General features: G+C 40.5%; 2 protein-coding genes across 5 annotated transcripts in view; both read left to right on the forward strand.

Moving 5' to 3' along the window:
• Window positions 1-13,671, forward strand: part of PHACTR2 (phosphatase and actin regulator 2) — a 175,810-nt gene extending 162,139 nt beyond the window's left edge. For all 4 annotated transcript variants that reach the window (XM_004673909.2, XM_004673910.2, XM_004673908.2 and 1 more), the window contains one exon: window positions 7,016-13,671. In XM_004673909.2, coding sequence (XP_004673966.1) covers window positions 7,016-7,031 — 16 coding nt within the window. In that variant the 3' untranslated portion in view covers window positions 7,032-13,671. The remainder of the gene's footprint in view (window positions 1-7,015) is intronic.
• Window positions 13,672-25,648: 11,977 nt separating this feature from the next.
• LTV1 (LTV1 ribosome biogenesis factor) overlaps window positions 25,649-26,981 on the forward strand; it is an 11,676-nt gene continuing 10,343 nt past the window's right edge. Inside the window, exons 1-2 of the mRNA XM_012723774.1 lie at window positions 25,649-25,784; window positions 26,728-26,859. Of these exons, the coding sequence (XP_012579228.1) occupies window positions 25,782-25,784; window positions 26,728-26,859 (135 nt within the window). The 5' untranslated portion in view covers window positions 25,649-25,781. The remainder of the gene's footprint in view (window positions 25,785-26,727; window positions 26,860-26,981) is intronic.

Here is a 26,981-nt window from a genome sequence, read left to right on the forward strand (position 1 = left end):
TATATTGATTAACACACTTTAAAATGTATTTCCAGATAAGGAAAAATTAAATATTCATATCACTAAGATAGATATGCTTTGCTTAAGTATTCTTTAAGACTTGGCAGTAAGACAATGTCTACTGCTATTTTTCCCGTTAATTTATATTACATCATTAAAGTAGCATTCCAGTACAGAAATATTTTGGTTCTGATACCTATAAAAATCATTCTTAGGATTTTCAAATTGTCTTCAGTATCTCTTTTAGGAGGAAAAGTTTTATTAAACACTGCTGAGTCTAAACAAAGTAATACAAATGTACCACAGTGTTTTACACTGAGAAACTTGCTTTTACAGAATATAGCAGGGCTCTTAGCATTGGCAACCCTTGCAAGAAACAGTCTGGACCATTAACCCTTTAAATCACCCTGGGTATAAAGCAGTTCTATTATTAACTCTTAGTGCAAGATATTATCTTCTTTCTCTTTATACCAAGCAAGCCATCCTTCTGAAACCTAAGTTAACTACCTGTGGGGTTGGGTAGCTAATAAATGGATGGAGTCAACCTTACTCGCTATGCACAGGCACCTCTTTATCCAGAGATAATCTCATAGTAGCATATCAGTGACTGCTAAAATGGTCCATTCCTATATGTACAAAGCTTCCTTCACGTTTGTATCTCTGGAAAAGAATCTAAAAATGGAGAATAATTGGTTGCCTCTGGGGAGGTAGCTGACAAAATAGGGAGACATTTCATTACTTACCTTTTTGAATTTTTGAAATAAGTATTTATTAATGACTCAAAAGTAATCATTTAAAAAGGAAAAATAATTAATTCATTCCCTCAGTCCTCTTTCTTTGCCTGAAGTTTCCATTTTATGTCTTTTCTTGAATAAGATCCTAGCACAAATCATAGTTTTTTTAAATATTTATTTTATTTATTTATGCATAGAACAACTAGGATGTAGGCCAGAGGTACAGGGAGTGAGAGTATTCACCAGAGAGAGAGTGGGGAGCAGAACAGGCAGATCAATGAAATACACTGCTAAGGGGGATAAGGGGAACATGAAGGGAGACAGCAGAGGTCTGCTGCGCACTGTGGGCCACCTCCCTGGCCAGGGATTGATCTCAGAGGGCAGCAATGATAGCAATGATAGTGCTGAGAATTAACCCCTACACCACCAGGGAAGCCCACTGGTAACAGTTGTGATGCCACTGGGAAGATAATTCTGAATTCTCCTTCGCTGATTGTATTCTGGGATATGGTTGATCTCTGGTGGAGGCAAGTGGTAATGTACTCTTTCCTTTCATTCCTTCAGTTTCTTCCAGAACTTTCCAGATAGTTCTCTGAAACTCATTCTAAGGCTGTGTAATAATGACAAGGACAAGTGGTCCCACAAGAATTCATCTGTGACCTGACAGCGACTGAGCTGTAACCTTGGTTTCTTAGAACATCTGATGCTTGTCCAGCCACAACCTATACGTTAAACCACTGGCCGCTGCCCACCAGCCCAAGGTCCACTTGAACAGCAGTGTATTGTTAAATAGGGTCATTATGTTCTGGAATGAGAACACCATGGCCAAGCAGAGCAGCTTTTCTTACCATAGTAAATGGAATTTCTACAATTTAAACTAATTTTCTAAATTATAAAGATGAGTTGTATGAAAGGTCAGATTTTACTTAGAGACTAAGCTTTAAAATGGTTACTGCTGAGTGGTAAGATTATGGATAATTGTTCTTCTGGATGTTCTATTGTCTGATGTTTTTTCTCAGTGTCAACATGAGTCAAATTTATAATCAAGAGAGAATATTACTTCTAAAAAATAAATGTTGAATGTTGTAAATAAGGACATTTTTAGAGCACAAAATTTACTACATTCACATATATAATTTTATTAGCTACTTATTAGTGATTTGCTTATTATATCAATGTTAAGGCTAGAATCGTTGACTTCACTCTCTTACAGTCAAAATGGACTTAGGATCATTGGCATAATATTAAGTAGAGAAATCAGGGTCCTGAGAGAAGTAATGTCCCATTTAAAATTCAGATGCATAGGGGAAATAATTGGGAAATATCATTAAAGAAAACTTTTAACAATTTGTAACAGAGTGGAGTTGTCAGGTTCTTTTTCTCTGCCCTCTACTTTTCACTTTTTCTTAGTGGGTTTTGGTTAGACAGAGAGAGAGAGAGAAAGTGTTTAGAGCAATCATCTCAGCTCTTCCATCTTGACCATTATACGCTCCTATGGGAATTTTTTTAAAAAAATATATTGATGTGGGCCCTCCCTGGTGGCGCAGCGGGTTAAAACACTGCACTAAGAAACTAAAGCCACTTACGCATGAGTTCGATCCCCGCCTGCCCCGGAGGCGACCACATGGTGAGGCAGACCTCTCCTGACCCGCCCACTGCTCCCCTCAGCAGTGTACTTCGTCGATCTGCCTGTTCTGCTCCCCGCTCTGTCTCTGGTGAACCCTCTCACCCTCCGCATCTCTGGCCTGTACCCCAGTTCTGTACGAATAAATAAAAAAAAATATATTGATGTATGCTTACAGAACTGGGGTACAGGCCATAGTGCAGGGGTGGTGAGAGGAGACACCAGAGACAGAGTGGGGAGCAGAACAGGCAGACTGACAAAGTACACTGCTGAGGGGAGCAGCGGGTGAGACAGGAGAGGTCTGCTGCGCCATGTGGGTCACTTCCCTGGCTGGAGATTGAACCAATGCTAGGAGACTGTGGCCAGCTTCAAGTGCTGTGCTTTAACCATTGCACCACCAAGGAGGGCCCCTGAATGGATTTATGGGTAAAGTGAACCACTCTTGGCTTTTCGCTGTGCTTGTCAAAATGTGACGTGACAGGACCGACATTTGGAACCAACCATAGTTCAAAAATAATGAGGGTCCGTCCAGGGACCTGGGAAGGTTGCTCCTCCCAGGGTACTCTTTTCAAAAATGTTCCCTTTCTTGCTGCTTGCACAGAAGCTAACCAGGGATTTAAAGTGCAGCGTTAACCACCCAAAAGGTTGGCTCCACATCCGGAATAAATGTCTGTGCCTGGTTAACAGAAACCCTCTGGTTTGTTTCTGTTACATGGGCACGTGCCACAACAATCAAGTATTTGTAAATTGGGGGAAAGTGGAATATTTGGAATTTCTATCTATATCAAATGAGGAAGTACAGGAAAGTGATCTTTTGTACTTGAGGGCAATTTTATGATTTCTCTGATCTGAATGAACTTACAGGAAGGTGAGTAAATTTGAAATTATGCAGGAAACATCTTTCTGGAAAAGAAGGAACTTTTCCTGAATTCCATTATTTTAAAAATAGTTTTTTCCCCTATTCATTTCCTCTATGCCATATGCCAATAAGAAAAAATGTGTCACTGTTTTAACAAGAAGAAGAATATATAGATAATTTTACCTTTGAGTCTCAGAAAAAGTGGAATAAAAGCTGATGTATCCTTAGGGCACAGTAAATCTATTTATTGCTCCATCAACTTGAAGCCTGCAGCCGAAACTGTCATTCTGTCAGATAGGCAAACTTTTCTCAGGAAGTACAGTTGACTTTTTCCTATTTGAAAAATCATGGAAACCTCTGAGTGGGAGCAAAGTTTAACACTAATTTACATTTGCAGTGCCTCTAACGATAAAATTGTAGACCTGAGTTAGAAGTGAAGGTGCCTAATATAAACAGACGTGGGTGTCCGTCTCTGATGGGCTAGTGCAAAGAACTGTGGTTGGTTTTGTTTTGTTTTACCAAGTCCAGAGAGCCCCTGTAAAGGGAAGTTACATTTCTAAGCCCTGTCTTTGTGGATCTAGTATTGCATTCACGGAACTGGTCGATCTTCTGCACCTTAGCTGGCTCTTGAAGCTGTGTTGAGGGCAGTGATTTAGCGCGAATCCAGTGACACTCTTTGGAAGCAGAGGCTCATCATGGCTGTAGGAAAACAACAAAATATCTTCGAGGGATATCCCCTGCTCATTCGGGGATATTAAAAGCAGGACACTTTTCAGTCAAATGCTGGGGTTAGATGGTTCTAAATTTCTTCGGGTCTCCTGACTACTGACTTTCTTGCCCAACCCAATATTCTAAATAAAAGTACTTTCTTCACCCCATAATCATTTCCGGTGGGAAGAGCAGAACTTCCTGTTCGGTCCCCCAACACTTGCTCTTTGAATCCGAAGCCAACGGGGGTTTAGGACATTGTGGACTGCTGGGTGTACAAAGCCTTCCAACTTTGGAGCACTCTAAAAATGGCTAGATTCAAGGAGTTTGCAGCGAATGTCTAGGAAGACTAGGCTAACAGAGAGAGCCCACTGATCGCTGACGGGGCGCTCCCTGCAGGTGCAGTGTGCTTGTGTCCTCAGGGCCCTGGCTCCTTCCCGGATGGTGCTTGTGTCCTGCAAGTATAGAGGCCAGTGCTGATCACTTCAACCCACTGGCCTTCCTTTCCTAGTAACTGGGAAATGCGTGAGCCCATCCTTTTTAGTTCCTTTTGGGACAGATGACTGAGATAAAGAGAGCCGTCGACATGCAGTCTAGGGCTATACAATATGACTTTCTCTGGTCAGAATTGATCACAGCCGACTGGTAAAGGTAAAAATCCAACTGACAGGCTTTAGCCAAAGGGCAGCAAAAAAACCCTTTACATGGGCCCTCCCTGAGTTAGGATGCAACACTGCAAGCTAGCCACAGCCGCTTCCATGCAAGTTAGATCCACAGCCCCAAGGTGATCCACATGGCGCAGCAGACCTCTCCTGACCACTGCTCCCTCTCCCCGCTGCTCCCCTCAGCAGTGTACTTCATAGATCTGCTTGTTCTGCTCCTTGCTCTGTCTCTGGTGAATCCTCTCACCGCTCCTGCACCTCTGGCCTATACTCCAGTTCTGTATGAATAAATAAATCTTAAAAAAAAATCCTTTGCATAAGCAGTTACAGGCATGCTTTGATCTCATAGTCTTAAGAGTTGGGAGCTTGCACCTCCACTTACCAGTTCTCTACCGTGGGCATGAGACCAGTATCCTTGTGCCTCAGTTGCCACGTATGTGCAGAGGGAATGCAGGGAAACCCACCTTGTCGGATTGTTTTGAGGATTAAATATAGATACAGCACTTGGACTTGAGGCAAACACATAGCACAGTTTAGTATATATTGACTACTACTGCTATCTGCCTCTGTCGCCTTTTATGAACAATTTAATTTACATTGTTTGCAATTACACTTTTGAAATATTTTTATAAAACTTCCCTATTTTTCTGTAGTTTGTGATGGACTTTTCCTAGGAAGCATGAGGGAATGTCCTGTCAGATACATGCTATCAAACAAAGATTAGCACATTCAATTGTAGTGAATTTTAAGGGTCTTCTTGTGACCACATTCTTCAGTTATATAGACTTTTCATAGAAGGAATTATCAAATGGCTCGATTGTTTATGCATTCAGTCACATTTATTGCTCCCACAGAGGTGAACCAGACTCTTCTGAGAATTTTGAACATGTTAGAGAAAGTGCCAGCTCTAGCCAGGTTATGTGCTAGTGAGGGAGACCACCCATTAGCAAGTGAACAATAGACATCATTTCTGATAGTTCCAAGTTGGAGGAGCAAGAGTGGGTATATGTGGGACAGCCAGAAAGGGGTCCTTTTAGGAAATTTGACTTAATCTGCAATTTAAGCAGCAAAAAGGCTATCAGTACATTGTTGGGGGTAGCAGAATATTTCACCCCAAAGCTAGTGCAAAAATAGGGAAGGGGCATCCCTCACATACCTCTTCAGTCAACTTACAACCAGTCTGGTTTTGTGTGATCTTAGGTCTTTCATTCTTTCATTTTCAATGCTTAGATCCAAAACAGCAGCATTTACTCAATACCAGCCTGTGCTCAATCTTGTATCCTATGAGTATATCAAACTGAATAAAAACCAGTGTTTCATCAGTGCATTTGGAACTTAAAACAAAGACTCCCGAGCCCTTCCTGGTGGCGCAGCGCAGCGGTAGCTGCGAGCCACAGCTGCTTCAGTACGAGTTCAATCCCTGGTCCCGAAGGTGACCCACATGGCGCGGCAGACCTCTCACCTGCTGCTACCTGACTCACCCGCTGCTCCCCTCAGCAGTGTACTTCGTCGATCTGCCTGTTCTGCTCCCCACTCTGTCTCTGGTGAATCCTCTTACTGCCCCTGCACCTCTGGCTTATACCCCAATTCTGTATGCACAAATAAAGATCTTAAAAAAAGAGCGAGCGAGAGAGAGAGACTCCTACATACAAAGTCTGTATGCTGTGAAAAATAACTAAGCCAGATATTATGGGAATACAGAAGAAAAAGCTCATTCTTTCCTGAAAAATGGAAAATACGGAGTTTGATGAACTTACAGAGGGTAATAGTAAGAGATGAGAGTAAGGAAAGAGCATGAGGGGAAAGTGGAGCATATTGGTGGGGGGAGTAAGCGATTAGAATTAGAGTGTTTAGGGAATAGTGATGGAGATACAGCTGGAGGCAGGGGCGCGGTAGCATCCTGAAAAGCTTAAGTTACCACAGTAAGAAGTTTAAGTTTGGGCCTCCCTGCTGGCCTAGGGGTTAAGTCTCAGCACTGTCACCACTGCAGCCTGAGTTCCATCCCAGCTAGGATGCGACCCACATGCTGCAGCAGACCTCGCCTGTCTAACCCACTGCTCTCCTCCACAGTCCCGTTTAATAGATCTACCTGTCTTGCTCCCCATTCTATCTCTTGTGAGTCCTCTTACACTCCTGCCCCACTTACACCTCTGGCCTGCAACCCAGTTCTACACATAAATTTTTTTAAAAGGGAGTTTAAGTTTTATTCTGAACATAACAGAGAACAAATCATTAACAATGAGCCAGAATAACAGCTCGGTATTTTACACAGTCTTCTGATGACCATAATTTATTAATAGCAATTCAGATGGGTGCTGTCTAAAGTCGAGATGCCTTTAACTGTAAACATGACTGAGCCTTATTCAGTTCAGTGAATGCAGGATGAGCCTTTAAACCACAGACTTACAGTTTCTGTTTCGGATTTCAGGTTTCATCGTCCATAATGAAGTGGGAGAGTCTTTGGAAACAGACTGATCATCTTTGGAGGAAATCTCACTTCCTGAAAACCTGACATTGCACTGGGATTTGAATGTGTATGTTTGCTTTTAACTGGTGTGAGGGAAGCATGTGCAAAGCACTGGGACGTATTCCCCACCTGTCAGCCCAGTGGGGCCCACAAGCCAAGGGCGGGGTGCCGTGGCCTTTACTGTCCAGCATGTGTGGAGGCGGTAAGGGACACCATGGTTACACCAGTTACTCTTCATCGAGAGTTTTTAACCAGAGATGAACAGAAGACAATCGCTGGCTGCCTGTTACCTGAAAGCCAAGTTTTAGAGTGCAGGTCAAAGAAAAATGTGGACTGCAATTGCTGGGGAGTGGAATGGGGCGGGGCTGACAATCAAAAAGTAAGAGGAATATTTCATTACGTTAATGAAGAAAAGAGAAAATTAAACATAAGTGTATTTTTTAAGAGAATAGTGGAGAATTTAAGAAATTTGGGAAATCCCAGAGTGGATTCCTTAAAGGCCTAGTCCTAAAAGGAAGTAATTTTTTCACCATTGTGTTGATACAGTGTAATACCATTATTTAATGTTGTGCCAGTGAATCCAATTGCCAGATGTAGGTCGTGAGTGTTCTCGTGCATCATTTTCTTGATGCAGGCAGCTTCTATTGACTCATAACATGCACGCTTAACCAAATTTTGTTGCAAGCTTTAGGTAGCAGAACTATTCACACTTTACTTTTTTTTTTTTTTTTAAGTATTCCTTATCTAATAGGCCATCATGTCTGGGAATAAAATCTGATATAATGTAGCCTTATACATCTGTAGCAAGTTTTAGAATGAAGTCACCTGATCTTTTTCTTTATGTTTATCCTCAACATTGAAATAACCATACTTTATCTAAGAAAGATGATATTGACAATCATGACACCTTAAAAAAAAACAAAACCTGAATCCAAAGTTAGAACTTTAAAGAAGTTCAAGTCTGTTACCAGCAGTTAGTCTGAATGGGAATACAAAGGACACCTGTTTTCAGCACTGTGTTAAGTTGAATTGCTGCTATTATAAAAATAAAGCATATAATCAAAAAAAATTCACCCAAAGGTTTAAATAACAGAAAATTTGGTCAAAGTTGCTGGTTAGGAAACCCTCATCTCTTATTTTGAGTCTGCAGGTCGCATCCATAAATATAATATCAACTGTCAATGAGAAAGAATCAGTGAGAATAGTCGCTGGTTGTTACTTATGAGCCTGTAATCGGTGTTGTTTACATTAAGTAACCGTCGGTTGTCACCGTGCTACTTCCTGTGGAGACTTGGGCCTACATGTCTCCCAGATACACAGGACTATATGTAAATACTGCTTTTCAACACTTGATCTTAGCCAAAAGGCCGAGAAGCGATAAATACTACTTTACAATGACGGGTTGTTTCAAGTGTTTTGTGCCCTTCGATTCAACACACACGAGATGTATAATAACTAAACAAGACCTAACTGGACTTTCTTTTACTCTTGGAAGGTAGACGAGCATTTTCTGAAATGGTTCTGTTCATAGACTAGAAGACTAATTTTTTTACTTCAGCCAGCGAGCAAATATATAATCTGGAGGAACACTTTGGATTCTGCCCTTCCTTTATATCTTAAAGAATCACGTAAGTTGGATGATTTTGCTTAGAAGTAAAAATCACTTAGTCCCAGTTGACCTGTTACAAAAAGCCAGGAGGACCATTTGCAACCAAGATGAGTAGCCAGTATCGCTTCAGCTCTGCTTGCACTGGTCATCTCTTGTCAATCAGATAAGGCTTATTTTTACTTTAAAATGTTCTGCTTTCCCACGTGTCTCTCTCAAATTAAAGACTTGTCCATTTTATAGTATTTAAATCCAGCCAGAGACCTTTGTTCTAGTTTTTCACTGGTCAGCTGTTCTTCATATTATTTTATGGCCATTTTAATTTCTTGGGCAAAAGAGCACACAGTGTCATTTTCCCTCTAATTTTATATACTTACAAGCTTTGAACTTTGTTTTGATTTCTAGCCCCAACACCTCTATAAAAAATGGTATATATAAGACATCATTTTATTATTCAAGATACCTGTCATAGAAAGTCTATTTGGTCGGAAAGGCACAGTCTTTCCCCACTTGGGGTGTATGCATATGATAAACTTTTTCATCCCCTGCAGTGAGATGCACCCAGTACAGAAATGACAATCTGACACCTCAATATATTGTTTTCCTCATTGGAGAGATCAGATTTATGAACTACCCACACTTAATTTCTTTATACAGCTTGACTTGCTTAGAAAAAAAATTTTGGAAGCGAGAAAATTTAAAAAATTAACTACTGCCAGCCTAGTATTGAAGAATTGGAACCACCAATTATTTCATTAAAAGGAGTCTTCAAACAGCAAGCTCTGGCTAGAATCAAAGGACTATTGTTTTGTGCAGAATTGGTTCAGTAATAGTGACTAATTTTCAAAAAGCAGAAACTGAACGTCTGCTCCAGCAGACCTCTCAGTGGGCTTCGGCTGACAGCCATAAAACATGCAAAGGTGGGGACTACCTTACAGATAACTATGCCTCTGCCTACGGCAGCCAGTCAGCTGCAGCTCTACAAAGAAAATAAATGTGTGTGGATTGGGTGGTTAAGACAGAACTCCAGGTGTTTCTCTGTTTGAAGTGACGTTAGTCTAATGGAGGGAGTGGATTTTGCTGAATCCACAGGATAGGGTAAGGAAGAAAACAAACTCACCTCCAGGAAAGTCCCAGGCAAGAAAGAAAGGCAGCCCAGAGAAACGCTAAAAGCCCAAGCCACCATTTACCTTTTGCTTAGAATGAAGTAAAAGAGTGTTCATGTTATGATACTAAGAAGATACCATGTGCTTTATCCGCATCTGGGTGGTCATGACCAATTAGTTTGACAAAGTCAGTTCTCTTGGTAATCAGGGTTAATTTTAGGTTCCCTACCAGAGAATGTCTGGGTAGGTGAAATGCCTGTTTTGTTTGTTTTTTTGTTGTTTTTTTTTTATAGTCGATGTAGCTTACTTTCATTAAGTAATCTAGACAAAAACTATATATTCAGAGGATCGTTTGGGGTATTTAAGTAACCGATTAAAAGGATGAAAAACAAATTCATTTCTTCTGGTTTACCCAGAAAACAAGTACTTCTGGTATCCTTGCCATGCCCACTGTATGTATCTTGGTTACGATCACTTATCTTTGTCTAGTGTCAGCAAAGCTAGTGTTAGTAGAAAGTTCTAAAATGGAAGTAAAAACCTGTTAAGGCCATAGAGAAATTGAATATACCTCTCAAAAAGCACCAAATACGGAAAATGTCTTAAATCCCATGTCAGGTTTTACACAATGCATTTAATTCAGTGCTGCTTTGACATTTAAAAATAAGTACAGTATCTTACATTTTAAAAAGAGAGAAATCTGCATTAACACTGCATCTTAGCTCAGATCCACATTTTTCCATATAATGGGCATTTTACTTATGCCCAATAGAGTTAGACAGACACAACTTTCAAAAACTGTACTGTATTCATCATAGACATAGGCAGTCACATCTATCACACAGTCGTTTGTCCATATTTAAATAGTAAAAGCATTCTTTTCTTCCTTTCTTGCTCAAAAGTTGGTTTGTATTCTTTTATCCAGCATCACATTTCACAGAGTAAGAAATCTCTAGGAGCAAGGGAAACAAACTATTACAAAATGTGTAAATCTCTTCAGTATGGAGGCTTAAGAATTCCTAAATTTCATTCCTATTATTGAGCCTATCCTTAATGGTAAAAGTATATACTGAAACAGGAGTAATGGCTTTATATCATTGGGGTATCTTGTGAGCACTAATGAACCACTTAGACACCTATAGTTACAAAGTTCCCTTGAAATGGCTAATCTTCAACTACTGAGTATTGCTCTCTGTTTATTGGTAGGATCTATCACATTGTTTCACTTGCAAAGCTAATGACCTTCTAGAACTGAAATATGCCCTAAAGGAGAATAACGGCAAAAGTGTTCATCAAATGGAAATGGACTGTAAAACCCTATTAAGGCAATAGAAAAACTGAATACATCCCTCAATACCATCGTATGTGGAAAATAATTCTTTCAGTCCCACGTCAGGGTTTACACAATGCAGTTAATTTAGTGATAGTATCATCTTTCTCAGAAAAAAACACACCTCCAAATAATTCAAAGCCCAGTTTAAAAGAGCAGCCTACAGAGCCACTTTGCTAGTGACCAGTGAGGGGTGAAGGACACTTCATGACCATTCTCATAGTCACTTTCCATTGACTTTTTACAATCATTAAGATTAAGTTCTTTATGGAAATGCAAACCACCACTAGTATACCTAGAAAACAACAGATAGATAGTCAACCTATCCAAAATAAGACTTCCACTGTAAGATTTCTACAAAAAAAAAAAAAAATGGAGAGCCCTGTGGCAGTTACCCCTGCATCAGATCGACCCTATTGGCAAGAGTTATTTTTTGCTATGCTAGAATTTATTGCACACACACATAAAATGTCATTGAGCTTGTTGCATTGCTAGCGCAGCTGCATATAAGAGCAAAACACTGTTGATCGATGTTTCTCAGCCGGGGTGCTGTTGGCATTTACAGCTGGGCAATTCTTTGTTGTACAGAAATCTCCACTACATTGCAAGATGCTTAAATCTCAGGCCTCTGCTGACTAAATGTCAGTAGCGTTCCCAGTCTTTGTAAAATCCAAAACATAGCGCCCTCCTCCATGTCCAAATGCCCTTCTAGGAAGGCCGGACCTTCTTCCTTGAATACCACTGTCAATTTGGGGGCACAGGGAAAAGTGCCTACCTCAGAACATTATCTTCATTCATTGCTTTGCATTTCTTTGGGCCCTTAATACTGTCTTCCACGTTTATTATTTTCAAGCCTCTGCTTCTATGCAGCTTTCATTTGCCAAGTCTTCAAGGAGGCAGTTCCTGGGCACCTTGGCAGTTGCAGTGGGAGGAATACAAAAAGGAGAGGCTTCCCTCAGCCCTGTACAAAAAAAAATAAGAGGCTACACAAGAGGCAAACTTCTTATTTTCCCTTCACCGCACAATTTTACTGGAACTACACTGCAAGCTATAATGCTTGTCAATATCATCAGGATAGATGCATGGCTTAACCGTAACTAACCCCTCACAAATGCAAAACTGGTATTCTATGAAAATCATCACTAGCTGTCACTTGATAAACTGCATCCACTACGTTCCAAAACAAGTATTCAACCCATGTGCGTAAGCTTGATTCAATCCCCCTCATTAATGGAGTCATGCAGTTGGACCTTTGAGAGCTGTGTGAATACTGAACTATGAGGAAACATGGATTAACTGAGGCTTTGTATGCATTGTTCACACTTTGATGTTGGTTCTAACACAAAACAAGATGAGTTTTATTGGGTGGAACATTACTAAACTATTCTAAGAATACATAAACATACTTATCTTCTTCCACTTTTATCGCTGAAACTGAATGATAAACATTATTTGGATGAATTGGCTAATTCATAGTGGGCATTAAGTTAGCCACTATAACTTTTTTAAATATTCCAATTTCTAAATACCCTTTTTGAGGCAGAGCAACTGGGAGTTGATAAAGCTAAGTTTATATGGTGAAATTTTAGATGGTGCTTAAGCCTTATCTTGCTATGAAGCAATTTTTTTAAAGAATAAATGGAAGGGATTAAATGGGACAAAATGCCACTTAACCCTCAGGTCAACTTTTTGGTGTATTAAAATGCCAATAATATTTGTGCCACTTGCCAACTTGGGGGAACTTTTCCCTGACTGGAAACTTTTGCTCTAGTTTGTGTTTTGTCTTGAGAGAGCCAATGCAAAGGGAAGTCGCCATTAGAATGCTAATTAGCATTCAGAAAACATGCTGAATGAATCTAGGGTCAAACCACTTTCATCCCTAAAAATACAGGAACTAATTTTTTTTTAAATAATTACTCTGTGGCTTAGAAATGTGCCAATGTGTTCAAAACATTGCACCAATTTCCAGATTTAGTACTAAAAACTCAAACTTTTCATTTTTTTCTATGTAACAAAAGACAAAACAAAAAACTTTTCATTTTTTTCTATGTAACAAAAGACAAAACAAAGACTATCTGCATTCTTTTGTTATTGCAAGTTTTGGTTAAAATGATAAGAATGGTAAGCTGTGATCATTATCAGACTGACTGAATGATTTCTGATTTCCAGTGAGTGATCTAATTCTATTACACAGGTATAATATCTGTGAGTGTAAATAACTGGAACTGTAAACTGATTAACATGACAGTTTCTCTCCCTTTTTTTGTGGTTGTTCTTGACCTGTACTGTATTATAGTATGTGGGTATAAATATCTACAAGTATATACACACATATGTATATGTATCCCACTATTGTAACATGAAAGAAACTATGTATTATCTTTTTTATTCTGTACTGGTGTTTGTGTTATTTAAAAAGCAAAATTATGCTCTATTTAGTTGTATAATATTATAGGATACCTTGCTGTGCACAATTCCAAGTGCCTTAGAACATTGTTTAGCTTTCTTAAGTATATATAAATGCATATATGTATAAAATTGGGAAAAGTTACCTCAATAAAAATCATTGGGAAATCCCTCCTTTTGCTTGGCTCCGATTTGTCTCATATTCAGACAGTGTTCAGTTCATTTAAATTAGAAACTCACAAAGTCCTCACTTGTAAAACAAGAATGAGATAGCTATTGTAATTGCCTATTTCTTCAACTTGACCAAAAAAAAATACTCCTGTATGGAAGACCTTGGGCCTGTACTTTTTAAACTATCTATCTAAAGAATTATTGCTCTAAACTGCAGTTTACAGTATGTTTTTTAAAATTTTCTGTCATGCTATATCTGAAGATATTTGATACTGATGGTTTTTATTGATGTTGTAGTACGTAAAAAGACACTTCCTTTAAAGCTTATAATATAGCAAATAAACTTCCAAATTATGTTTACTATTAATGTATTATACACAAGAAGAAAGGTTGGAAACATGTTGTCCAGAAAAAGAAACTGGGATCTTTTCTTCATGTTTTCCATGTCTTTACAAACTGTAACTCAGCCTCTTTCAACTCCAGGTCAAGGTCAACACGATTGAAAGTGAAGATGAAGAACAATCTTGTTATTATTAACATATGAAATGAAGATTGAGACCAAAAAATTGAAAATAAGTTTGACAATTTGGACTCAAGTGTGTTATTAAATATTAGCAATACTGGGCCCTCCCTGGTAGTGCAGCAGGTTAAAGCTCCACACTATGAAGCTCTCCGAAGCCACTGCAGAAAGAGTTCAGTCCCCATCCAGGGAGCTGACCCACATGGTGTGGCAGACCTCTCCTGCACCTGCTCACTGCTCCTCTCAGCAGTGTATTTCAGTACATCTGCCTGTTCTGCTCCTCGCTCTGTCTCTGGGGAATCCTCTCACCCACCATATCTCTGGCCTGTACCCCAGTTCTGTAAGCATAAACAAATATTTAAAAATAAACAGCAAAACTTTGCTAAGTTAGGTAGAATCATTCAACCACTACTTGCCATTTTTGCTCACACTAAACAATGTTCTACATTGAAATACTCCTTTCTGAAGCCCAGTGGACACAGGAATGGATTGTTTTTTCATTGTATACTGTGCTTTAATGCATTGGATTTTTTTGTAATTGAATTCCTTCTTGGACCTCACCTTCGACATATGTACAGAGTTGCTACCATTAGCTACGATGGCACAGTCAACCCAAGTCTTTGCTCAGCTCATGTGTTTTGAACTCTTTCTCCTTTAAAAGGTGGCCACTGATAATAGAACCCACTAAACTCTAGGGAAAGGCTGAGAATCTGAAGTTTGTATGTAGTGTTATGAGAGATTTTATGGAAATGCACCATTTTCAGCGACTAAACAGCAGGGGAAGCTGTAAAAGATAATGTTTAAAAATCAGAGAACTATGCTGGGGAGGAGAAAACTAGCATTTTCAGTACTTGTTGACCCAAAGATTTGTTACTGGATGGACTTTTGACCTTGACTGGCCCAAGTCAGGTAATCTAGAGCAAGGCGCAGTCAACATTGGAAAATTTTGCCTTAAGTGTTTCAGGAGGGACACTCAGCAGTGTAAACTTGGCTACGGGGCATCTTTTCCCACAGGCAGCTTAAATTAGCCCAGTGTTGATAACCTGTGAAATTGTGGCCATTACCTCCCTGAGTCTTCCCAACCAAGCCCCTCTTACACTACTACCACATTAATCTTCCTATAGGGCAACTCTTCTATTCCTACTCAGAATTCCCCATGGAGTCCTCCTCCCCTGTGACTAACTCCTACATTGTTCATCTAGTCTTCAGGGTCTTCTGTGCTTCTGCCATGCCACAGTTCCTGATCAGTGCCCTGTTCTTCACTTAGGTCAAAATGGAAGACCTCATAATAGTGGCCTTCCCCATTCCTTCCTTCCCCAACACATCACGCACCCTTCCAATACCACAAATTTGTTTACAAAGTTTCCCACCAACTAGAGCCCTCTACTCAGGTCCCACCTGTTCTAGGAAGAATTCAAATGTCAAATTCTTCAACAGCTTTTGTGTAATAGTTTCTAGAAGTGTTAAACAGCACATAAGAACTCCACAAATATGACTTCTTACAAGCATTTCAAATGGTCAGATGTGACTGTGTGAAGCATTTTATCAACACGCTCAAATTGGATATATTCTTTTTTAAAAAAGATTTATTTATTCATTTATGCATACAGAACTGGGGTATAGGCCAGAGGTGCAGGGGCGGTGAGAGGATTCACCAGAGACATAGTGGGGAGCAGAGCAGGCAGATGGACTGAAAGACACTGCTGAGGGGAGCAGAGGACAAGACAGGAGAGGTCTGCCACACCATGTGGGTCAGCTCTCTGGCTGGTGAGGGAACTTGTGTTGCAGTGGCTGCAGATAGCTTCATAGTGTTGCACGTCACCAGGGAGGCCTCTCTGATAAATTGTAAATGTGTTAAATAAAAAATTCTTAAGCACTATATTATCATTTACAAGTGTAAAAATATGGTTTTTGAACTTTGTAAGTCTAGAATTAGTTATATAGTTTAAAATTGGAATTTCATGGCTAATTGGTTAAATTCTACAATATTCTGTTTTTTTAACTACACATACTTTAATGCCACAGTTATATATTAACAAATTGTCCCAAAAATTACAAAACACAAGCATCACACAAAATAACGTATTCACAATTATAAACCTTCCCATGTTTTTAGAAATATTTAGGCACTATGAAAAGCAGGTCTTAAAACTTTATGAAAACTGAAATTACTGGATTAATGATTTATAGTATGCTTAAAGATCAAAAATCCAGTACTGAGGAATGTGTCTTATGAGCTTCCTACTTATGGGAAAAATTTGTTTGAACTACAGAGATATATTCAGCATCATTTTCAATCCCTTTAGCTTGAGAGATCTCCAAATCCACAGCCTTCAGCAAGGACTGTCCTTGTTAAACCAGATTCAAACTATATTGTAAACTGTTCTTTCGTCTGATAAGGCAGAAGGAAGTCTGCATTCCAGGGTTGCATTCAACAATATTTCACTGCTTGAAATTTTACAGATTTTATCATGTCTTTCTCCTTGTTCTTTTTGTTTGTTTATTTTTTGAAGTTTTATTTATTTATCCATTGAGGAACTGAAGTGTGGGAGTGAGAGGATTCACCAGAGAAAGTGGGGAGCAGAAGGCAGATCCACTGAAATACACTGCTGAGGGGAGCAACAGGAGACACAGGAGAGGTCTGTGGTGCCATGTGGGTCAGCTCCCTGGCCATCCATAGATAGAACTCATGCTGATACCTTCATTGTGCTGTGCTTTAACCCATTGCACCACTGGGGAGGCCCCATAGGCTTTTCTCTTTGACAAAGACACAACTCATTTAAATGACATTCAGTTTAAGTCTGTAATTGCCCCATACCAAAGTCTAGTTTCATTTGTCCCTAAGCCCTAGCTCTATAATTGCTAACATGGCACAACTAAAGATGAAAGCTGAGCTGAGGATAGAAGCCAAGGGATAGAAGAATAAAGAGCTCAGCAAAGTCCTTATCAACCTTCTAAAAGTGTTTGGAGTTCATCCTTAAGACAAGCGGGATCCACTGAAGAATTTCAGCTCAGGGGTAGCATCCTCAGATTTGCTTTCATCACACTGGCCATGAAGGATGAGACTGAGGACGTGAACTCAGAAGCCTGGACACTCACTATTGCTTTAGCCTGGTTGGGAAATCATGGTGTCCCAAACATGGTGTGAGCTGTTGGAATAGCGAGACTGAGTGAACTCACTGGGGCAGCTGGGAGATAGAAGCAATGCTACACACGGGAAGTGAGGGAGATAGAAGACAAAAGACAAAGGTGATGCTTCGAACTTACGCAAATAGGTGGATGGTGACAGTGACATTTGCGAGATAGAAAACAGCAGAGGTAACATGTCAGTAAGACAGGAAGTGGGGGTGAGGAGAGGCAAGGCCGTAGTGACGGATTCAGTTCTTGATATGAAATTCAGTTGGTTGGTTTGCCTGCTTATTGGAACATGAACATCAGGATAGATGTTCAGAGGTTGACTATATGAGTCTGAAGACCAGGAAAAGGTTCTGGACTACAGAGAGAAGAGAATCAGCAGTACATCTAAATGAAGCTATCGAGACTGATACACCCCCCAACAGACAATGTAATTCAAGACTGTGAAGAAAATTACTGCAGTGAAAATTCAGTCAACTATTTTGTTCATAGCTTGGCTTCATTTTCAAGACCATAGAATCATTTAGTTTGCACAACATCTGACTGCTTTGGAGGATATAGTTTTCTAATTTAACTGAATTTTACTGGTTAACTTCATTGAAATAAAATGGAGTTGCACCTTATGCAGGGTGTTAAGTTATAAAGCAAAAATTATATTGAAAATAACTTTTCTTGATCTAAACATGATATCTAGACATATCCAAACAGACTGTTTATATCTATCTACAATCAAATATGTGGCTGCTTCCTTAATTTAGCTACATGTAGTAAAGTTTACATTTAGGTGCTACAGTGAGTTTAAAAAGGGAAACTGGGGCCCTTCCCAGTGGTGCAACAGGTTAAAATGTCGCACTGTGAAGCTAGCCACAGCTGCTTCAGCATAAGTTAGATCCCGGGCCAGGGAGCTGACCCACATGGCATAGCAGACCTCTCCTGACCCGCCTGCTGCTCCTCTCAACAGTGTACTTTTTCAATGTGCCTATTCTGCTCCCCACTCTGTCTCTGGGAATCCTCTCACTGCCCCTGCACCTCTGGCCTGTACCCCCATTATGTATGCATAAATAAATAAATCTGAAAAGAAGAAGGGAAGCCCTTACCTTGAACTATAAGAGTTACCCCAGTGCAGTGACATGCTCATAACAAGCACAGGGAATAGAGTGTTGAAAGATAAATAGTAAAATCTCGGCTCATTGATGTAATAACAGGTGGAGTCATTCTATAGCAATGCAATCCCTCAACAGTAATGCTACTCAAATCTTATTTCTCTCATTTGGTGAAGCATAAAGTGAAATGCATAAATTAAATGCATGCATGATGTAATTATACTATAATTTCTACACATTTTCATCAGTGTCAATAGTGTCATTGTTCCTCAAAAGAAAGGGGACTTGTGAGCTCTTCAAAAAGCTGTAGTGAGTGCAACTGAGACATAACAAGAGAACTAAAATTCAGTTGGGAATTAGAAATGCAAAATAAAGAAAATTAATTTGGATGACAATTTCCAAACAGCATTCATCAATGAAATTTACATGTATTTGAGTGTAAGATTAGGAGTCAGTAAACAGAAAGTCAAGAAACAGCAAGAGTTTGAGCAGTTAAAAAGATCTTTAAAGAACATGCGTGATGTAACTAGTGGGGCAATGGGTTAAAGCGCAGCACTGGGAAGCTAGTCACAACAGCTTCAGCAGGAGTTCAACACGCCACCAGGGAGGTGGCCAATATGGTGCAGGGGACCTCTCCTGTCTTGCCCGCTGCTCCCCTCAGCAGTGTACTTCTGTGATCTGCCTGTTCTGTGCCCTGCTATGTTTCCGGAGAATCCTCTCACTGCCCCTGTGCCTCTGGCCTGTACCCCAGTTCTGCAGGCATAAATGTTAAATCTTAAAAGAACATACAACTACTGAAGGATAGAAGCAAGGAAAAGAATGTTAAATATGTAATCTAAAGTATATAATCTAAAGGATTTGCATGGTACCAGAATTTGAGAGAAAGCAAAAAAGATTAGGATACCAGGAGGCAGATAATTTGGATCAAGATGCAAGGTAACAGATTCTGATGCTAGGAAACTAACTTGAGGCAAAGAACATGATCCCTGACAAATCCCAGGTGCTGGAGGCATTGCATCAGGGAGTGATCCTCCTGTGGCCACAGTGTGGGGGGGGGGGATAACTACACTGCACTGGTGACCATGTGCAACTTCACTGAACACTTACCACAAGGCAAGCACAGGTCCAAGCATTTAACCCAACAACAACCCTATGGGGTAAGAAGTGAAAATACTATCATTCCAGTTTTCTGCTCAGATGAGTAAATGGAAACCCACTTGCCCATGTTACACAACAAGAATGACCACAGCCTTTGGGTAAGTTTGATAATGGTGCATGTTGACATAATAAGAGGATTTCCTAGAGTCAATGAGAAGGGAGAGAAAGTTGTGTGCAACTAAACATGAGTTAAATGAGCAGTAATTCAGCTGAGATATCACCTCTAAAGAGGGCTATGAAGGACCTATTTTTTTAGTTATTTATGCACACAGAACTGGGGTACAGACCAGAGGTACAGGGGCAGTAAGAGAATTCACCAGAGACAGAGTAGGGAACAGAATAGGCATATTGATGAAGTCCACTGCTGAGGGGAGCAGCAGGCGAGACAGGAGAGGTCTGCTGCACCATGTGGGTCACTCCCCTGGCCGGGGATCAAACTCATGCTGAAGCAGCTTCAGCTAGCTTCTTAGTGCAGCGCTTTAATCCATTGTGTCACCAACGAAAGCCCTGAAGGATCTATTTATACATATGGGCCTGAAAGCCCTCAGGGCTAGAGATGGGTCTGCATGCTGTATGGCAAAGATGCCCAAAGTTGGAAGCACAGAGAGAAAGGACAGGGATGGGTGTCATGGTAAGGAGAAAACGGCACCTGAGCCCTGAGTTCCCCAGGGTCCCCTGCAGGACAGTGTGAAACCTCTACCCATTCTTCCCACAGACAGCTCTTCATCAGAACCTGAGCAGGCAGATGAGTTTTCTTCCTCTCACAAATGGATTTCTTTTCTCTGTGTTCCATCTTTGAAAGGGGACAACAGTAGAATGTCACTTTGAGGAGTCTCCTAGGGAGAAAGAGAGGTGCATGACAGAGTCCAGAAATCAGCAAACAAGTCTGCCAATAAGGTCGAACCAGTTCTGAGAGGAGAACATCAGTCATCCCACTGTTAGGAGGGTGAGTAAGCAGGTTACTATAGCTGAAGACAGTCTATAGGTGGAGCTAATGGGAACTTGGGTGGAGTGCGATTTTTTTTTTTTTAAAGATTTATTAATTTATTCGTACAGAACTGGGGTACAGGCCAGAGATGCGGAGGGTGAGAGGATTCACCAGAGACAGAGTGGGGTGCAGAACAGGCAGATCGACGAAGTACACTGCTGAGGGGAGCAGCGGGCGGGTCAGGAGAGGTCTGCCTCGCCATGTGGTCACCTCTGGGGCAGGCGGGGATCGAACTCATGCAGAAGTGGCTTTAGCTTCTCAGTGCTGTGCTTTAACCCACTGCGCCACCAGGGAGGGCCCAGAGTGTGATTTTTTAACTGGAACTGGTCCCAAGTGCCCATTCTCGTGTCCAGCCAAGGGGGGAAGGGTATAGCTAAATGGAGGTGGCTAGTGAAGATTCCATACACTGACCCCAATAGCTCCAGATGCAAAGGTTCCTGACGAGAGCTGGGTGGCCAACCTGGGCAGGCAGAAAGGAGGCTGCATGATGGAGCCATCGCTTATGTATGGACTGTCCATCCTGGTCCTCTTTATTCGTTCTCACCACACTTACCGGAAGTGTGGGAGCATGTTTATGAGCCTTATTTGACTGTCAAGGAAAGTGAAATTCAGAGGGTTTCAGTATTTCAATCAAGACCATAAAGTCACATTAGATTATGAACCCTCAGATGCCTAACTCCAAAATTTATACTGTTTTCTATAAAATGCCCGCATTAAAAAAAGGTTGAAACAAAACCCAGGAACTTCACTCAGTTAGCACAGCAGGCTCACCACAGTTTCCACTGAATACTGGAGGGAAAAATTTGTGCTTCAGTGGAAAATAATGCATTTTTTAGACAAACACCACTCTTTCAGTTCTGACGTTCCTTGCTTTTGAAGTATTTCACAACTTTGCAGTTGTGAAAATCTGATGGTAATGCAGAATAATTCTTGTCCTAGACACATACGTAAATTCTATGCAGTGGAGGTTAACTGTTTTCCTTTGCTCACTGGGGAAGAAGCCAGTTTCATCTCTATTTGGTAAAGGTTCCCAATATCCCTGCTGTATAAATGTTTCTCTTCTTTAGTCCTTTGAATTAATTGTACCATCTTACTGGTTCCCTTGTTGACACACTGTTAAATGAAACACTGCGCATGTGCTCATTTTATCTTAGGTATGGTCACTATTTTACCATTGAAAAAATTACCTTTCAACCATTTCTATTCTGCCAGATTATATCACTATCTAGCCTGCGTTCATTTTGGTGGTTGTTTTTAAGTTTTTATACATATATATACCAAATGTAATATTTTAAGTCTTCACTGCAGGCTTGTTCACAGTAAAGAAATATCCAAAATAAAAACTGAAAGTTCCCTGCACATCTTCGGGTTCTTTGGGAAAAGAAAACCAGTTTGCTGCAGAGTCCAGCAATTGTTTTCTGTGCTTACTCGATGATGTATCTTAAAATGTTTTTCTGTTCATATATTTTTTTTTTCTGTTCTGTTCATATATTTTTAAACAAAAATGTCACCTATCATGGCATCTGGTAATCTGCTTTTATTCTGATTTAACAGGTAGCAATATGTGTCCATTTGCCTCTTCCTTCTAACAGCCTACTACAATCTATAGTCTGAAGGGTATTCTTTCCCCCCAAACAATCCCTGAGCATTAAAATTTTAATTGTTTTATTTTTCTACATACAGTATTACACTGACTGTCCTGGGACATCCATCTTAATTACTTATGCTTTTTGTAAACTCAATCCTTCCATAGCTCCATAATAACTATCAAATCTGTAGTTTTTAATTTCCAAGATACTGCTTGGTTATCTTGATTGTTCCAAGATACTAGTTGGTTAGCTATCCCAAGCAAGTTTTCTCAACCTTTGTGTACATCATTTTCCTGGTACTTAGAGATGCTAATAAAAATCAACCACTGAAAGTGAAATAAATGGAGTTCATCAAAAAAGATGATAAACAATTTCAACAGGCAAGTGGCTTCATATAAAAAACCTACAAAATCTTCCACATCAAGATTAAACCAGATATTCTGCTTAATTATTTTGAAATGGGAGTCACTAATTAATGTTAATAAGGTAGGAAAAATATGGCTTGGATACTTGATCATAACTATAACATCTCAGTTTGGGGTGATTTTTTTAAGATTATTTATTTATACCTACAAGAATTGGGGTACAGGGTGCAGGGGTGAGAGGATTCACCAGAGACAGAGTGGGGAGCAGAACAGGCAGGTCAACTAAAATACACTGTTGAAGGGTGCAGTGAGCAGATCAGAAGAGGTCTGCTGTGCCATGTGGGTCATCTCTCTGGCCAAGATCAAACTTGTGGTGCAGTGGCTGTGGATAGCTTTATAGTGCTGTGCTTTATCCTGTTACACCACCAGGAAAGGCCAAATATGGGGTGATTTTAATGATAGGAAATAATATTTTATTGTACTAAGGGAAACCAAATAATATGTTGTACTAGATATTATATCCAATATCTACAGATATTAAATGATCTACTACATATACAGTATCCAGAAAAGTTTCTGATACATGGTAGCTCAAGGATGTGTTGACTTTCGAATAGGGTCTATGATAATAGTTAAAGAGTATGATTTAGGGCCCTCCCTGGTGGCGCAGCGGGTTAAAGCACAGCACTAAGAAGCTAAAGCCACTTCCGCATGAGTTCGATTCCTGCCTGCCCTGGAGGAGATCCACATGGTGAGACAGACCTCTCCTGACCTGCCTGCTGCTCCCTTCAGCAGTCTATTTCGTCTATCTGCCTGTGCTGCTCCCCACTCTGTCTCTGGAGAATCCTCTCATCTTCCACATATCTGGCCTGCACCCCAGTTCCATATGAATAAATAAATCTTTAAAAAAAATGTAGAAATAGAAAAAAAAAAAGAGTATGATGTATAATCTACACCTGCAATCACAGTTTGGCTTCATTATTTATGGCTGTGTGCCCTTGGATTAACTTTATATTCTTTAATCTCTGGTACTTTTGTTAGATTTTAATGAGTAAATACATGAAAAGGGCTTTGACCTTTGCTATTATTATTAAGTCTTTTTCTATGCTATCCTAGGGAAGTAAAGTTGTCAAGACAAAGTTCTTTGTAATTGAGTAGGTTATTGAAGACAGATGAAAATAATAAGGATCTAAAATTTAGTGTAACTAGACAGAGTAGTAATAATAGGATACAGTGGGAGCATTTGGGAAAGGCTCTAGTTTTGAAGAGTGTTTCCTAGAAGCAGAAATGGCTAAACTAATACTCGAAAACAGAGTGGAGAACAAGCACCTTTTATTGGGGTATGGAAAGTCAATCCCTTACAGGCACATTTGGGAACTGCAAAGACTATGATAGGGTTGGGTATATGGGGAAGTAAATGAACACCATGTTAAAATTAAAAGGTGATGTAAAGTTTGTTTAGACTTTATCCTAACACCAGAAAGTAGACCTTGAAGGGTTTTTTAAAAAGAAGTACCATGGTGGGATTAGATTATTTAAAATGTTCAATTTGATCAGTAGGCCAATAAGAAAACTTTTGGATATTTAGAATGTAGAATGGATGGAACTGGCTGACCAGTTGCCTTAGAAGGCAGTGTAGTACATAACTAAGGGTGTTGCTTTTCTGAACCACACTGACAGGGTATACATCTGGGCTCTTCTGCTTATTGTGTGAGCCTTAGGTTAGTCATTCCAATTCTCTGAACCTCAGGCACAACAGCTGTAAAATAGGCTTAGTGTCATCTAACTGTACTTTGCAGGCTTAAGAAAGGAATTAAATGATATAATGAATACAAAGTGCATAACACCATGTGTTTTATGTTAGCTTTAGATCAGTAAACATGCAAAGGAACAGACTATTTCTAAAAAAAAAAAAAAAGTAAGTGGTGGGGTTAAATGGCCAGACTGAAGTCAGACTCAGGTTAAAATCCCTACTCTGTCCTTCAATAGTAATTGTGTCACCTTAAGAAAGTTAAGTGGCTTACTTATACCTCAGTGTCAGTATTTTTTAAAATAATGACGATTATAACACTTGTTGCATTGAAGACATGAAATAATTCAGGTAATGTGCCAGCATATTAATTTTTTTAAACAAACATTCTATCCTGTATGTTCCAGGATAGAAATAAAGCAGATCAAAATAATACAAAATATATCCACTTAGACCAAAATTATGATGAACATCTCATACATAGCAGTGCTATGTATTATCTCTGTAGAGACAAATTCTGTGGTCCGATCCAAAGTTGTTTCTATAATTTTATTGCAATGAAATAATATTTAAAAAAATAGTGATAATAGGTAGGACATACAGACACAATCCAAGATAACTGAGACACTGGAAAGATGCCAGAAATTAAGAAGAAACACAAAAAATATTGAGGGGGAAAAATATCTGACGAAACTTCGAATGTACCCTCTTTTGTTCAGGAAAAGCTGAGGCAGGCAATTGCCCTAAGGTGTGTTTGTGGCCTATTAGAACAAAACAGTTGAGGACGGACTGGGAAGAGGGAAAAAAAAACACTAGCTTAGACCTTGTTAAGGTAAATTAACCTAAGAGATTCCGAATATATTGACTCAAATGTCTACTGGCGACAGTCTTTAACTCAGTTTACAAGGTGGAAAATAAGAGATTAAGCCTGGTGCAGCTTAAACGAGGAAGGCCCTGGCACCCTCCGTTGCTAAGGCAACCGACTCTTCGCGGCCCAGAAGAGGGAACCCGAAACCTCGGGGACCCGACACCGTGTGTTTGCTTTTTCTTTTTTATTGTTAGGAATAGGCAGTGGACATGCAAGAATCGTCACGCCAGTTTCTCGGCAGAGAGCACAATAAAAGGGAAATTCTCCCCAAAACTGCACGCCACTTTGGCGACTTCTGCCACCACGTAGGTGCCTGCGACGCCTTTACCCGCAGACTAACTAGGGACCGAAGAGCCCCGCCCACCAGGGGGTGGGACCAATGGCGTCTCGCGATCGTTGAGGGGGGCAAAGGCTTGCGTGACTTCCGGCCGCGACCGGTCAGCTGCTCGGTGATTGGTCTATTTCCAGGGCCGCTGCGCGACTTCTCTTCCGGGTCCCGGCTTGCACGTGCGGCTAGGCCGAAAGACGCGGCTGCGAGCTGGTTTTGGAGTCGCCAGGGACGTAGCTTGTCGCGTCTTTGGGTCTCAGAGTGCAGTCGCTGCTTTTCTTTGGGGTGACCGCCGCGCGGCTGTAGCATGGTGAGCCAGCCCTGTTGTCTCGGGGGCGGGGCGTTCTGGTTCTGCCGAGGCAGGCCGGTTCCTCTAGCGCCAGTGGGTGCTGTGGCCCTGGACTAGGTCGGCGCTGCGGGGAGTCTCGACCATAATTTTCAAGTTAGAGTGAGTTTCCCACGGCCAAAACTCCCCCAGCAAGGGACAGGTGAGATTGACCTCCCCCTTACCCCGAAGAGCCCAGAAATGTGTGACGGGACCAGCTGTGCCACCCAACCCTCATGAGATCGGGTGGAGAGAGAGTTGCTGTTCTCCCCAGGAATTAACAGGTGTCAGCTCACCTGTGTACTCTGGGGAAAGGAAACTTGGCAGAGTGTGTGAGGTTGGCTCAAAGCAAGCCCTCTTACTCAAGTGAAACGATGCTTTCTCATTTTAGAAAGAGCAGAAGAACACGACTTTGAAAGGAAGATGACTCTTAAAAGCTTTAGTTCTTGTTTTCTCCTTTCCACTAATAGTAGGTGCATGGTATGTACCCTCTTTGGAGCTGTCTGCCCCACATTTTCTTGTGGCAGACTCCTTCCCATTCTGGTTCAACCTGTCAGGGACCTTCTCCCAGCAACCCAATCTAAAGTAACTCATGGAAAAGTAAAATAACTTCGAACTTGTTTGCACACACTGTGTTTAATTGTTTCTTTATCAAAGTCCTTGTCTTGACGAGGTGTTTACTAAAAAATGAAACTTTGACTTTCCCATGTCTGTATTCTCATTACCCATGACAAGGTCTGACACAGTATAGATGCCGACAGATGGTTATGGGAGGAAGGTGACTCTACCATTGGTAGAATACTGTTCATGTTACCTGCCCTAGATGTGTAGGTTTTAAAAATCGGTTGAGCCTTTGTATAACTTGTTGATGTCTACTTTCTCTTGTTGTGTTGTTTTAATGGCTTGTTCTGACTCTGTTCCTTTGAAGCCTCACAGAAAGAAAAAGCCCTTTATTGAAAAGAAGAAAGCTGTGTCCTTTCATCTGGTCCATCGGAGTCAGCGTGATCCTTTAGCAGCAGATGAGACTGCTCCCCAAAGGGTTCTGTTGCCTACACAAAAGGTAGGCCTGTTTTTTTTTGTTTGTTTTTTAAAGATTTATTTATTTGTGCATACAGAACTGGGGTACAGGCCAGAGGCTCAGGGGCGGCAAGAGGCTTCACCAGAGACAGAGTGGGGAGCAGA

The sequence above is a fragment of the Condylura cristata genome, unplaced genomic scaffold (assembly GCF_000260355.1).
Source record: "Condylura cristata isolate star-nosed mole 26May11 unplaced genomic scaffold, ConCri1.0 scaffold00001, whole genome shotgun sequence".
NCBI lineage: Eukaryota > Metazoa > Chordata > Mammalia > Eulipotyphla > Talpidae > Condylura > Condylura cristata.